This window comes from Mytilus trossulus, chromosome 8 (genome assembly GCF_036588685.1).
Source record: "Mytilus trossulus isolate FHL-02 chromosome 8, PNRI_Mtr1.1.1.hap1, whole genome shotgun sequence".
NCBI lineage: Eukaryota > Metazoa > Mollusca > Bivalvia > Mytilida > Mytilidae > Mytilus > Mytilus trossulus.
The window spans coordinates 7,166,032-7,179,335 of record NC_086380.1 but is presented as its reverse complement, the minus strand read 5'-3'; the positions used below and the strand labels follow the sequence as shown (position 1 = coordinate 7,179,335).

The following is a 13,304-nucleotide window of genomic DNA, read 5'->3' as shown; positions in this document are numbered from 1 at the left end:
TCAGCTTTGTACTTGTTTGGTTTTATAATATTTTGATTTGAGCGTCACTGATGAGTCTTATGTAGACGAAACGCGCGTCTGGCGTACTTAATTATTATCCTGGTACCTTTGATAACTTTTTATGGTATACATTTATCGGGACTTATCAAATCAATTATATGCTAAACATTTTACTCAGGACAAACATTTCTTGTAACAACTGACACTAAGAATTCGAAAGAAATAAAATAAGCATTTTAAAATCCTTAAAATCTGATCCCCAATTCGATTGAGAAAAAAGCAATTGTGGTCAAGCAGATGACAAAAAAATGTATTCTGAATCCAGATGACTCAGACAAACAAATCATCAACTCCCTCTTGAAGTTAAAGCGTTCTTCTTAATGTAGACCTAGAGAGGTTAATTAGTATATAACGCTTATCCAGCACTCACTATTACAATCCATGAGACAATCACTATGATAAAAATGCCCCGGAAATACACGATTAAAAACTAAGTTAATATCACATCTGGCATACAACTGACCACACTAATACCCGACTAGGATGGTATAGAAATATGGTTATCGTCGGGATGCATACATACGCAGCCACGGAATATCATAATGACTTGTGTAGAGAGATTGCCACATTATGCATATTAAAAACCCAAACAATAACTCATTCTTTATTTCATAAGTAAAATAACTTATTCTGATTTTTGTTATCTGAACTCTGTGACTCATGCTCCCTATAGACAGAAATGTCCTCTTGAAAAAACTATATATGTTCTGGTTTTATTTACAACTGGCAAATATTTATGTCATCGTTTAAAGATAAATACCTTAATTGATTGTTCGTGTGTTTAAACCAATTTAAAATAAGATTTTTAAATCTAGGCATAGTATTTTCAAATTCGAGATAGATCCCTAATTAAATACTTTTAGTTATGACCTCAAAGAGTTATACCCGAAAAAAATCATCATAGATACCAGGATCATTTTAATGTTATAAGGTACTGCGCCGTATCATATAAGAAACAAGATAACAGTTAACACTTTGAAAAAAGCATCAAATCTTTAGGTGCCTCAAGCACAGGGTGTTCTAATGCGATATTCTGACGGAAAAAAGAACTTTAACTACTATAGTGTATATATTTAAGGCGCACGTTAGTTTTTCGTACATGTATATCATTTGTAAACCAAAAGCAATATCAAAATGAATGCAACATTTTAATTACATCACTTGTCGTTTTTGTCCAATGCTTCAAACATCCGTTTTAAAGCTTGAAATGAAAGCAGTACATATTTGTACCAACTTTAATCGTAACACATCCATTATGTTATGTATGAACCTTGGTATAACATTAGATTATACTTCGGACTAATTTCCCTCGGCAGCAACAGTCTTGCTGAAATAAGACATACGTTTAGTTATGAGGGATTAACAAATATATACAGCCACGTTGATCAGAATGTGTACCTACAATATGATGACGTTGATCAGGATATGTACGTACAATATGATGACATTGATAAAAATGTGTACGTACAATATGATGACCTTAATCAGAATGTGTACGTAAAATATGATGACGTTGATCAGAATGTGTACGTAAAATATGATGACGTTGATCAGAATGTGTGCGTAAAATATGATGCCGTTGATCAAATTGTGTACGTAAAATATGATGACGTTGATCAGAATGTGTGCGTAGAATATGATGACTTTGATCAGAATGTGTGCTTACAATATGATGACGTTGATCAGAATGTGTACGTATAATATGATGTCCTGTTAAGAGAGTGTGTCAATTAACCATTACAACAACTTCTTAATGGGTCCGCAGATGTCACATATGAGGGCACTGATCTGTTGACGAAATATCACCATTTTAAAGTAGTTCTCGAAATTTATGTCCTTCATACCGGTTGATTTACTTTTGAAGAACCTAGCTTTTCAATTTTTAAATATTTTTTACTGGACATTGATTGGGCACTAGCTACGAGATATATATAAAATCAAAAGTATGATTTTGTTTGTTCTTTCATTAACCAAAGTGAAATAGTGAATTTATGATAAGCTTTTATAAGCTAGAATGGTTCAATTTTTTCAAATCAATCTAATAAACATTGATAATGAATTATTCACTTTCAGGTGAATAACTCGACCTCATTTTAAAAATCCGTATTCATGTGAACTCCAATTTAACCCCGTAGTTAGAGTCAGAATAACGCATGCTTTGTCCGTGTACGGGTATTTAAAGGAAAAGAATGTAACATTGAAAGTGAAACAAAGGTAAATAATTTGATCCACTAAAAATCATTTTCATAAAGGTAAAAACGACGATAAACGTATTTTTGTTTTTTTTATCTATAATACAAAATTTAACAGACCTATAAAAATCCAATTGCACGGGTTGCTTAATCTTTTATATCTATGTTTATGTTTACATCGCTAATATGGTCATATAAGGTCAACTCGATAGTTAATTAGATAGCGTCTTGGCAAAAATTCACACGAAACAAAGCTACATCTTATTGAGACCATGTCCTGTAAATTGTTTATTTGATACGTTAGATAGTTCGGAAAAATGTTTTATATTGTTATAAAAAAAATATGAGAATTTTAGTCAAATCGGTGACCATGAATTTGGCAGCTAGTGCCCCGGTAAGCAAACACAAAGTCAAAATATCTTGGGATTATGATAATAAGCATGTCCTGGATAAAGACGCATAATTCAACCAGATTAGCATAGACTTATAGACACATTTTTCAAGATCTGACCTAATTATCATGTGCGCTGCCATTGATCTATCACGTGATGCTGCAGCCATAGCACTAATGATAGATAAGCACGTGCTTTAATCACAACAATATCGATCTTTTGTTTACATTTTGTTTTCCCCTATTTTCTTAATCGTTTTGTTATGGAGAGTGAAAATAAATACAAAACGGGTGGTGGGAACTCATGTTCAGTTCATGGTTGTTCCAATAATCGGAAAAAAATAACTTTATGGAAGAAATCAATGTGTGAATTACATGGTGAAATGCACGACCATTGTCCGTGTTTAATTCCTTACAGACTTCATGTAATGCCATCCAAAGATTTGATACGACTCGAGTGGATTAAAGCTTTAAATCGGAAAGATCTTCCAAAAAATATATATGTATGCTCTGAACATTTTATTGACGGAAAAACTACGGATAGAAATCCTTCTCCTAAGTTAAAGATGGGGTATGAAAATAAGACAACTCCGGGTAGAAGAAAAATATTAAAACATCAATTGTCAGTGAAAAAAAGAAAACTAGAAACTGGTGATTCCGATTCCGATATGGAAATAACAGAATTGGACACTACCTTAGAAAGTGAGCCAGGTGCAAGTACGCCGTACGAGAAATTAACCGAGGCTATTTGTAGTTTTAATGTTAAAGAAGCTTTATCTACTGTTAGTACACAATATCTTGAATCGGACTTCTTACCGCAGAAAGTCGATCACACGTACGGGAAAAAATGGACCGATTTTCAGGCTAAATCCTCTCAAACAAATATAGTTTTAATGGAAGAAAAGGGAGTTCAAAGTAAATCTGACGGAGCAACTATGTCTGCTGATCAAAACTTAAAAACGGACAATGACGCTTTATTGTATACAGGGGTCACAAAAGAAGTCTTTTTCACGCTGGTGAAATGTTTTACTCCTTTTAATACATTCAGTTTTCAATTAGAGGTGGCAGATCAATTACTCCTTGTGCTCGACGATCTATGCAGAAGATTTGGTATATCAAGTGGTTTAGCTTGCAAAATATTTAATTCATGGATTCCTGTGTTGGCAGATAAGTTAAAGTCCTTGATTGTTTGGCTCCCTAGAGAAGTAATACGAGACTGTTGTCCCGAATCAGTTAGGGAAAATTATCCCAGAACTACCTGTATCATTGACTGTGCTGAAACATTTATTCAGAGACCAACAAATTTAAGGAGTAGGGGTGAAACGTACAGCAATTAAAAGTCCCATAATACAGCTAAATATTTAGTAGGGATATCCCCACATGGACAAATTATGTTCATATCCAAAGCTTTTGGTGGTCGTGCTAGTGATAAATTTATTGTAGAAAAAAGTGGATTCATGAATTACTTGCTTCCAGGCGATGAAATAATGGCAGATCGAGGCTTTACAATAGATGACTTATTGTTTCCATTGCGTTTTAAGCTGAACATTCCAGCGTTCACAAAAAACAAACCCCAGTTAAGTGCGGAAGATGTGACAACCACAAGAAGGATTGCCAGAGTACGGATACATGTTGAAAGGGTAATTCGACGATTGAAGGTCTTCAAAATTCTAAGTGGGACTGTGCCTGTATCATCCTTAAAACTGTTTGATGACATTTTGCTTGTATGCTCTGCTTTGGTAAATTTACGGTCAGATCTGATCAGAGATACTAATGAAAGTAATGAGTGAAATTAGTTTGTTATTTTTTAACAGTTGGAATATACATTGTACATGTACATGTACATGATTTATATTTAAGACATTTGGATAATGTAATTGATAAAAATGTTCATTGCATTATGATTGTATTATTTTGTTAGTTTAGCGTCCAGTGGCAAATAGTTTATGCATATTCAGGATGACATATTTCCCTCTAGACTTCTGTTGGTTATTTCATGAACTCTACCTTTTTGAATTTACCTTTGTCATGTTTGTGTTAGTTTCGGGTGAAATTCATTTTGTAATTTGGTGTCTGTCACATTGATGTATAACATTGTCCAACTCATCTCCTCTTATTCATAGTTTATAATAAAACTTTCATTGCAATACATCAATCAAAGAGTAAAACATCATTGGAGGTATTTAAATGAAAACATTAAACTTGGACACCTCTTCAGATCAATAAATGGTTTCATGATTAACCTTTTAAGATATTTTACTCTTTAACTGATGTAATGGGATGAAATTGTTAGTAACCTACAACCGACAAGCAGTTGAAATGTCCTTAAAAATAACACAGGTTTCTTTGTGATTAGCCAGACCACACAAATATGGGGATTATCCTTGTTAGATAATTAAGACACACCATGGTATTTACTGTGTAAACATTGAAAATATTACTTAACACAGTAGGGCAATTAATTGACATATTTCTGATTGAACAATGCAAACAAACAAGTACAACTAAAGGCTCCCTGCTGTCATTATCTGAACCAAACTACATGTAGACACATACATGTACAATGTAATTGTGTAATTATCCTAAAAGAGGCAGAAAAACTGACCATACAATGAAAATAAAAGTACATGCATCAAGAGTTACGTTGAAAAATCACAACAATCAAGTCGTTTGAAGAATACACACACTGGCAATCATACCACATCTCACAAATAATATATATATACAGGTACATGTATATATGTTTAGATAAACCAACAAACGAAACAATTATTTGAATGGATTTTTTTTTGTTAAAAACAAATAAAATAATTTTCAATACAAAATAAGCACATACATATCCTTCAAAATCTGACTGCTAAAATTAAGCAAATGTACACATGGTACATGTATTAATATATATTATCAAATATGCATAAACTTTACAAAAGCTTTGCTCATCATCAGACGGTCATCCTGGATCTCATTAACTAAACACGGAAGAAGTTTTTTTACATAAAAAGTTTTTTATCTGGTGATTTGGTTATTAACGTAAGTCTCGTTATACAGAATGTCAATATATTTATGTTCATCTACGCCCAGCCATACAAGCAACTTGCACTGTTTTAATCCCGTACAATACATAGTGAGCTGACCTTGTAGGTAAATTCCTCTGCTCCCTTTTTCCTTTACATCAAGATCTCCATTTTCATCTTTTCCGACATCATATTTGCCAGATTCAAATAGTTGATCTAATGTTGACCAACTAGAAGAAGGCACTGGACACTTTATTTCTAGAAGAGTTTGTCCATCAAAAATTCCATCTGGACTTGCGGACAACCAGTTTTCCTGTTGTGACACACAAATGCCTTTCTCTTGAACTTGATGTCCATTAGAGTTCAGATACACTTTTGCATCTATTTCTCCCTGCTGGCCATGTTTAGTGAATTTATTTCCAACAAATTTCGGGTGTAAATGTTCACGTATATAGTTCGTGCTGTCTGTTGTTTCCTTAACCGGCACTTTGTGAGCACTGCTGGCAGTTTTTCTTAACTTTCTACAGTCTTTCCATAATAAGCTTTTGGACTGAAGTGTTGTTTCAGTCTGTAATCTTTCTACTTGAGAATCCGTCAGTAACACATATTTAGAAAAAAGTAAAAACACAAAAATACCGAACTCCGAGGAAAATTCAAAAAGGAAAATCAAAAATCAAAAGGCAAAATCAAAAGTCCAAACACATCAAACGAATGGGTAACAACTGTCATATTCCTGACTTGGTACAGGCATTTTCTAATGTAGAAAATGGTGGATTGAACCTGGTTTTATAGCTAGCTAAACCTCTCACTTATATGACAGTCGCATCAAATTCCATTAAAAAGAAAGAAACTGCACACATTTAGCACACGACGACAAATCATTATGTTCACCATGAACTTGTTCAATACTTTCTTGAGTACGAACTGACGGATTACTTTTAAAGCTTTTGTTCATGATTGTTCCTTTGATTTCAAATAAAGGTAGCATTGGTGAGGCATTGACGGCTTCTTTAAATTCCTCTTTAGAGACATAAAATGGTGTATCCCGTAGTCCAGGGACATTTTCATTACCCATCGTATTTTCACCAAGTTTGGGTTTTTTTCAGCTGAATACTGACAAGGGGCTTCGGTTCTATGATCCTGGTAGTTCCTCTATTCCACTTGGCAGTTTCGTCTGTGCAACTTACTCCAGTCATGCTATTTCTCACAGCATACTCGATCTTCCACAATAATGCTCCGACATGAATGCAGGAAAGTCCTAAACCAGCCATGCACGTACACCAGGCTTGTTCCACTGCACCTTCCCCTGTGCACATAACATAGGCATCATTAAGTCTACTCACAGTTTGGGATGATCGTACACTCGCCTTCATAAATATTTTGTTATCTGTTGCATTGAAACGCAATATTTTATCTACATTTCCACTTTGAAAATAATTATAACTCTGTAAGCTCTTAAAGTTTTTCATTGTTTCCCCATCAACTGCCTTTGATCTTATCAAGTAGTTATAAATGTCACCGTACATTAAATTTGGCCAACTCCTCATATCGTCATTCCAGTCCTTTATTTCTTTGAAAATAGCTGGCATTGAACTTTTAACACAATGTTTAACTTCAGAAGACATGATGAGGATGATCTAACTTGTTTATATATTTCTCGTTACTATTGAATGCTTTGTTTACGTTTTTATCATTACTGTAATGGCGGACGTGATTATAGCGCGCCCAGCGGCGAAGATTATTACTACGGGTGATAATTGAAAAAACGTGTCTATACATATTCCTATACAGGATATTTAGTATGTACTTAGGTCAAATTAAAACAAAATTTACAATTTAGAATCGATTTTGTTTATCAGAGAAGCATAAGTTAAGGAACGATATTAGTTTAAAAAATATATTTTCGAAACATTTACATTTTTTTTCATAGCGGGATTAGGTTGACTTTTTACTTATATTTTAATTGGTATTATTTATATATTTTATATCGAAAGAAAAGACATATAGAATCTGCTGAGTTTTGGCAATTGACCTTCTATGAGCTATTAAAGTCTTAACCTTAGAAAAAAAGAACTAGAAGCTCTAAAGAGCCTGTGTCGCTCACCTTGGCATATGTGAATTAAACAAAGGAAGCAGACAGTTCATGACAAAATAGTGTTCCGGTGATTGTGATGTGTTTGTACATCTTCCTTTACTGAACATTCTTGCTGCTCACAATTAACTCTATCTATAATGAACTTGTCCGTGTAGTTTCAGTGGAAAATGTTAGTAAATTTACAAATTTTATGAAAATTGTTAAAAATTGATTATAAAGGACAAAAACTTCTTAGGGGGTCAATTGACCATTTTGGTCATTTTGACTTATTTTTTAGTCTTAAATAGCTGTACATTATTGCTGTTTACAGTTTATCTCTATCTATAATAATATTCAAGATAATAACCCAAACCAGCAAAAATTCCTTAAAATTACCAATTTAGGGGCAGCAACCTAACAACGAGTTGTCCGATTCATCTAAAAAATTTAGGGCAGATAGATCTTGACCAGATAAACAATTTTACCCCTTTTCAGATTTGCACTAAATGCTTTGGTTTTTGAGTTATAAGCCAAAAACTGCATTTTACCCCTATGTTCTATTTTTAGTTGTAGTGGCCATCTTGGTTAGTTTGCCCGGTCACAAAACACAATTTTTAAACTAGATAGCCTAATAATGATTCTGGCTATGTTTGGTAAAATTTGGCCCAGTAGTTTCAGAGGAGAAGATTTTTGTAAAAGTTAACGACAGACGACGGACGACGGACGCCAAGTGATGAGAAAAGCTCACTTGGCCCTTCGGGCCCGGTGAGCTAAAAATGGGTGTTATTTGACAATATATTGTATCCTGTATTGTAGAAAATTTCGACACAAATTCCTAAACATGAAATATGTACATCATCAAGTAACTTAGTTGTATTGGGTTTTCAACTACCAAAGCCGTGACTTTATTTGCCATTTCTGCTTAAATCCGTTTGCCTATCGGCAACTCCTAGAATACAATATCCAACAAACTTACAAGAGAAGACGTTGTACACCCAAATTTGATGTGATACCCAAGTCTATAATATTATAAATATTGTCGAGAAGTCCGTTTCTTTGTCTGTTTGCGTTTGTTTTTGTAGCAGTTTAGTGTTTCTGTTGATTTATTCTTTTACTATATAATTGATGCATTTCCCTCATTTGTGACCCGAATTTGATTCAGTTTTTATTATTTTTGAACAGCAGTATACTATTATTGCCATTATTTATTAAGGTAGCTTTCATGGAGGGAGTTCATATACCAAAACATGCTAAAAGCAGGTTGCACACGTCTTTCCAAGCAGATTACATATTTTTGGTTAATAATTAGAAAGAAGTTTTCATTTGACAGATCATTCAAAAAGAATTGTTCCTGATTCATTTTTAATACGTTCTGCCTTTTAACTGCTTTATATTCGTATGTTTGGAGTTGGTTCTTGGCTAAAAGAGATGAAAAAAAATATAAGGGCGTGAGCATCGTTTCAGAGCTAAACTAATACCGTGTTTCTTATTCATTCCTTATCCGTTTATAATACGTGTGAAAATATGTTTTTGTTTTTTGTTTAAAGAAGTACCGTTTAATACACGTATTATAAATGATTGTATGGTCGCTTACATATTCTCAATTCGTTTAAAGATTTTGGGTGGAAATCGGCAGTTCAACGCAAGAAATTCGACATTAAAATGGCAAGATTTCCCTTTTTTTATGTCTGTCATTTTTCAAAGTGTTTTTCTTTTTATAAACCAAACAAATGACATTTCATTTTTTCTTGTAACATATGGTATGGCCCATATCTTTTCTTTATTTGAATTTAATCTATTTTTGATTGACTTTATATCAATATAAACATCAACTTTTACTTATTTATTTCTGTTGTCTGCTTTATGGTCGGGTTGTTGTCGATGTGACATATTCCCCATTTCCTTTCTCAAATTTATTGTTTCACCTATAAGAACCTGTAGTTACCACCAACGACCAGAAAAGAAAATGAAAATACTTTTTAAAAAGTTTCAACGTATAACACATGTGGCATACGCGAATTCAGAACGAATCTAGAAAAAAAAACAAGACATTAATCTAGTTCCGAAACGTTGTACACGCGCTAATAGTGTTATTTCACTTCGAACAAAGAACCAACTCCATACATACGAATATAGAGCAGTTAAATGGTAGAACGTATTAAAATCTAATAAGGAACAAAATAGAATTGAATATAAAGTAACAGGATCGGTAGAGCATAAAGACAGAAACATATGTGTTTAAAGAATAATTGTACTTCCACCAACTAAGAACTTTCACCAGAGATAAGAATATGAAGAAATAAAAAGGGAAAAGATATTTTAAATTGAATAAGTAACAAATAAGGAATAAGTAACGAGTATGTTACCTCGATTTGTTACCTCGGTTTGTTACCTCGATTTTGTTTTTTGTCCATGGATTGATGAGTTTTGAACAGCGGTATACTACTGTTGCCTTTATGTAACGAATAAGGAATAAGTAACATATATGTAATGAATAAGGAATGAGGAATACGTAACAAATAAGGAATACGGAATAAGTAACCAACTTCACAACCCTAGTTAACCAATGTTAAATGTTACATGAATATCGTTGTTAATATTATCTAGTTGTCATTTACCCTGACAGTCACTTGACATTGAAGTCTTATATTGTCAAGTGTTGGAAGTCTTTTTAGTGATGTTTTCCGTTCCTACATATCAGTGACAGTGTATATAAAGTTTATGTGTGCATCTTCGTAACTACTTAAGAAGTTTGGTAATCGTTAATCAGTTAACGTCTGGTACGAAATAGCTGCCTGAAGTACAACATTTGGACAAATCTAATATACCGTTAACTAACAGTACGGTCGATACGTCATGGCTATTGTTGCTTCTTTTAATATCATTTTATCACATGCGCACAGGGATTTATCGTTCGAAGTTACATTTATAAATCCATTATCCCAACTGGCTTCTACGCTTGGTTCAGAGCGTATTGCAAATACAAGCGAATTCCAGTTTAGAAATCCATTATCCCGGCTGACTACTACTCTTTGTTCAGAGCCCATCGCAAATACATGCGAATTCCAGTTCATCAATTTATTAACCTTGTTCTCGGCTGACTTGTACTCCTTGTTACGAGTTTACGGCACACACAAGCGAATTCCAGTATATAAATCCATTTCATACTGGACGAAATCGGTTGCTTTTAACTTCAACCGTTCGTGAGTGCAACATTAACTTGTACTACATAAGTCACGTCGAGGCTTGCCAATAACACTGTTAAATAAGCGTTCAAACAGCTTTGGTGTTTTGAATGTTAACCACGCTTCGTATAAATACTCTGTGCTATTATAATTGTGACATGATATTATAAAGTTGAAGTTCATGCTCCTTAAATCAGAGTTGACGAATCTTTCATCGTGTAATATATTTATACCTAATTTCTGTGCAACTAATGACACATACACATCGTCAAGAAATATCGGCTTCATATAAGGAAATGCTATTCTCAATTTTTGTACTACATTAAAGTGAGTAAGAACAGATCCCCCGGAAAGAAACGGCGGTAGAGTAAGTGGCTGGTATTCGTCCTCTGATATGTACCATTTTCTATATTTCGATGCTTTTGATCTCACTGGATCCCTATTACATTGCTTATGACCAAACATTACATCTCTTCCGGATTGAATATTTTGTCGAGAAAATTTAATCAAGTTTGGTATGGTTACAAAATAATCGTCGTCAACAAAAAAGACAAACTGACTATTTGAACAATTCGATACAACCCAGTCATATGCCATCAATGTTTTATATATATTATTCCTGTATTCATCAGTAAACGAACCTTGGACTATATCCTTGTGTTCAGCATATTCGTTCCTTGTATGTTCAGTTAACTCGGCGGAATATCCAAGAAGAAAGACAACTCTTACATTTCCCTCATGACATTTTCCCCATGTGGAGCGAATCGCTTGTCTTTGATCAAAATGTCCAGTAAAAGACTTAACTAGTATTACAAGTTCGATATCATCTGGACATGTCACACTGACTATTGTGGTATACTGGTTGTACATGTACATATTATTGATAGGTCTGCTAGACGTCATACCTTTGTCTTGTATTATCTGATTCACAATATATTTCACATCGTTTAGAGGATAATTATAATGAAATTCATAACAACGTTTCTGTTTCTTTAAAGCATCCATATAGAAACAAACCATAAAGGTCATAATGACCAGAACAGCTAGAACTATAATGATAAATTCGTTTCTGTGTAGTCTTATAGAAAACATTACTATCCTGGTGGTTTCTTCGTTCTTTTCACTGTTAATCCAGGCTATATAACCTATAAAAAAAACTCCGAATTTTAAAAAAAAATGTAATAGTATTGCATTTGAAATCTAAGCTGCCTTATTTTCACAATTAACTCTATATTTAATGAGAACATTTGTATAATACACACAATGCATAAGCCGGAAATAAACGATCCTATCCTCTTGATATAAAAAAAATATATAAATATTAGCATTGCACTTAACTTTCAAGCCTTTTAATTTGTTTAATTAATATTGAACATACTTGTAATACACACAAAACATATGCCGGAAATAATTCGGTAGTACTTAAAAAATGTATCATGTTTCTTTCGACTGATTTAGTGTAACACAACTGTCAAATGTTAGGGGCTACCAAAAGTGTTCAATCATACAACATTCTTTATCCGTGAATGTGTGTTTTTCGGGAAGTAGATGATTCCCCTTTTAGTCGTAGGACATAACTGTTTATAATGTAATATAATTTTTTTCTAGCAGGACATTTTGATTTGTTTTTACCTGTTTCGCTTTTGAACACCGGCGGCCTTTTACTACTTACTAGACTTTATTTGTTTCTCACATTGTCGAAGGTCATACGATCATCCAAACAGTTATTAACATAGTCGGTGGATGGGTATGTCTCGATGACAAACAGATCATATTACCTTACCTTAATTGTTTATATATACATTATTTACTTAGATATGCAAAAGGGATGATACACAAGGTAATCAAACTTATATGTACGGAACACAATGATCGTGTCAAGATGAACAATGTTTTTTGTTAATATTTTGTTTGTTTTATTCGATTCCCCATGTGATTTATGCGTTGATTACTGTGCTAAAAGGGAGGCTTCGAAAACATACATAGATTTGTTTATATATATGATTATATGTATGTGAGCAATTATATTAGAATAGGGATCGTTTAAATATGCGTTTTGAAAGGACTCAATTTAAAATGTTTTTCTATGCTATCAATTAATATTTTCCTTACTTTCTCTGTCAGAGCTTCATTAATAAAAAATAATGAACGTATACATGTGCTGCACATACATAAGGGTTTAAATGGATTTTACCTCATGGAGATTAATTAGGAAAACGTGCAGAATAAAGGTAAAAAAATTAAGTATCGTGAATATTGTGCAACAGATTTAAAGAATACAGAAAAAATACATAATAAAATCAATGAATACAAATACGAATAACGCCGCCACTCTATATATACCCTCATATATATGGTTAATGAATATCTAAATTGGAAAAATCCTAT

General features: G+C 33.2%; 1 protein-coding gene and 1 pseudogene across 1 annotated transcript; one reads left to right on the top strand and one right to left on the bottom strand.

The window, feature by feature from the left end:
- Positions 1-3,311: 3,311 nt before the first annotated feature.
- Positions 3,312-4,433, top strand: LOC134681553 (uncharacterized; annotated as a pseudogene).
- Positions 4,434-10,946: 6,513 nt separating this feature from the next.
- LOC134681552 (beta-1,3-galactosyltransferase brn-like) lies at positions 10,947-11,945 on the bottom strand. Its single transcript, XM_063541197.1, has one exon. The coding sequence runs from the start codon at positions 11,943-11,945 to the stop codon at positions 10,947-10,949; it is 999 nt and encodes a 332-aa protein (XP_063397267.1).
- Between the last annotated feature and the right edge of the window lie 1,359 nt (positions 11,946-13,304).

Excerpts from the sequence above, each read along its gene's own strand:
- LOC134681552 (XM_063541197.1), bottom strand. The coding sequence starts at position 11,945 with ATGACCTTTATGGTTTGTTTCTATATGGATGCTTTAAAGAAACAGAAA.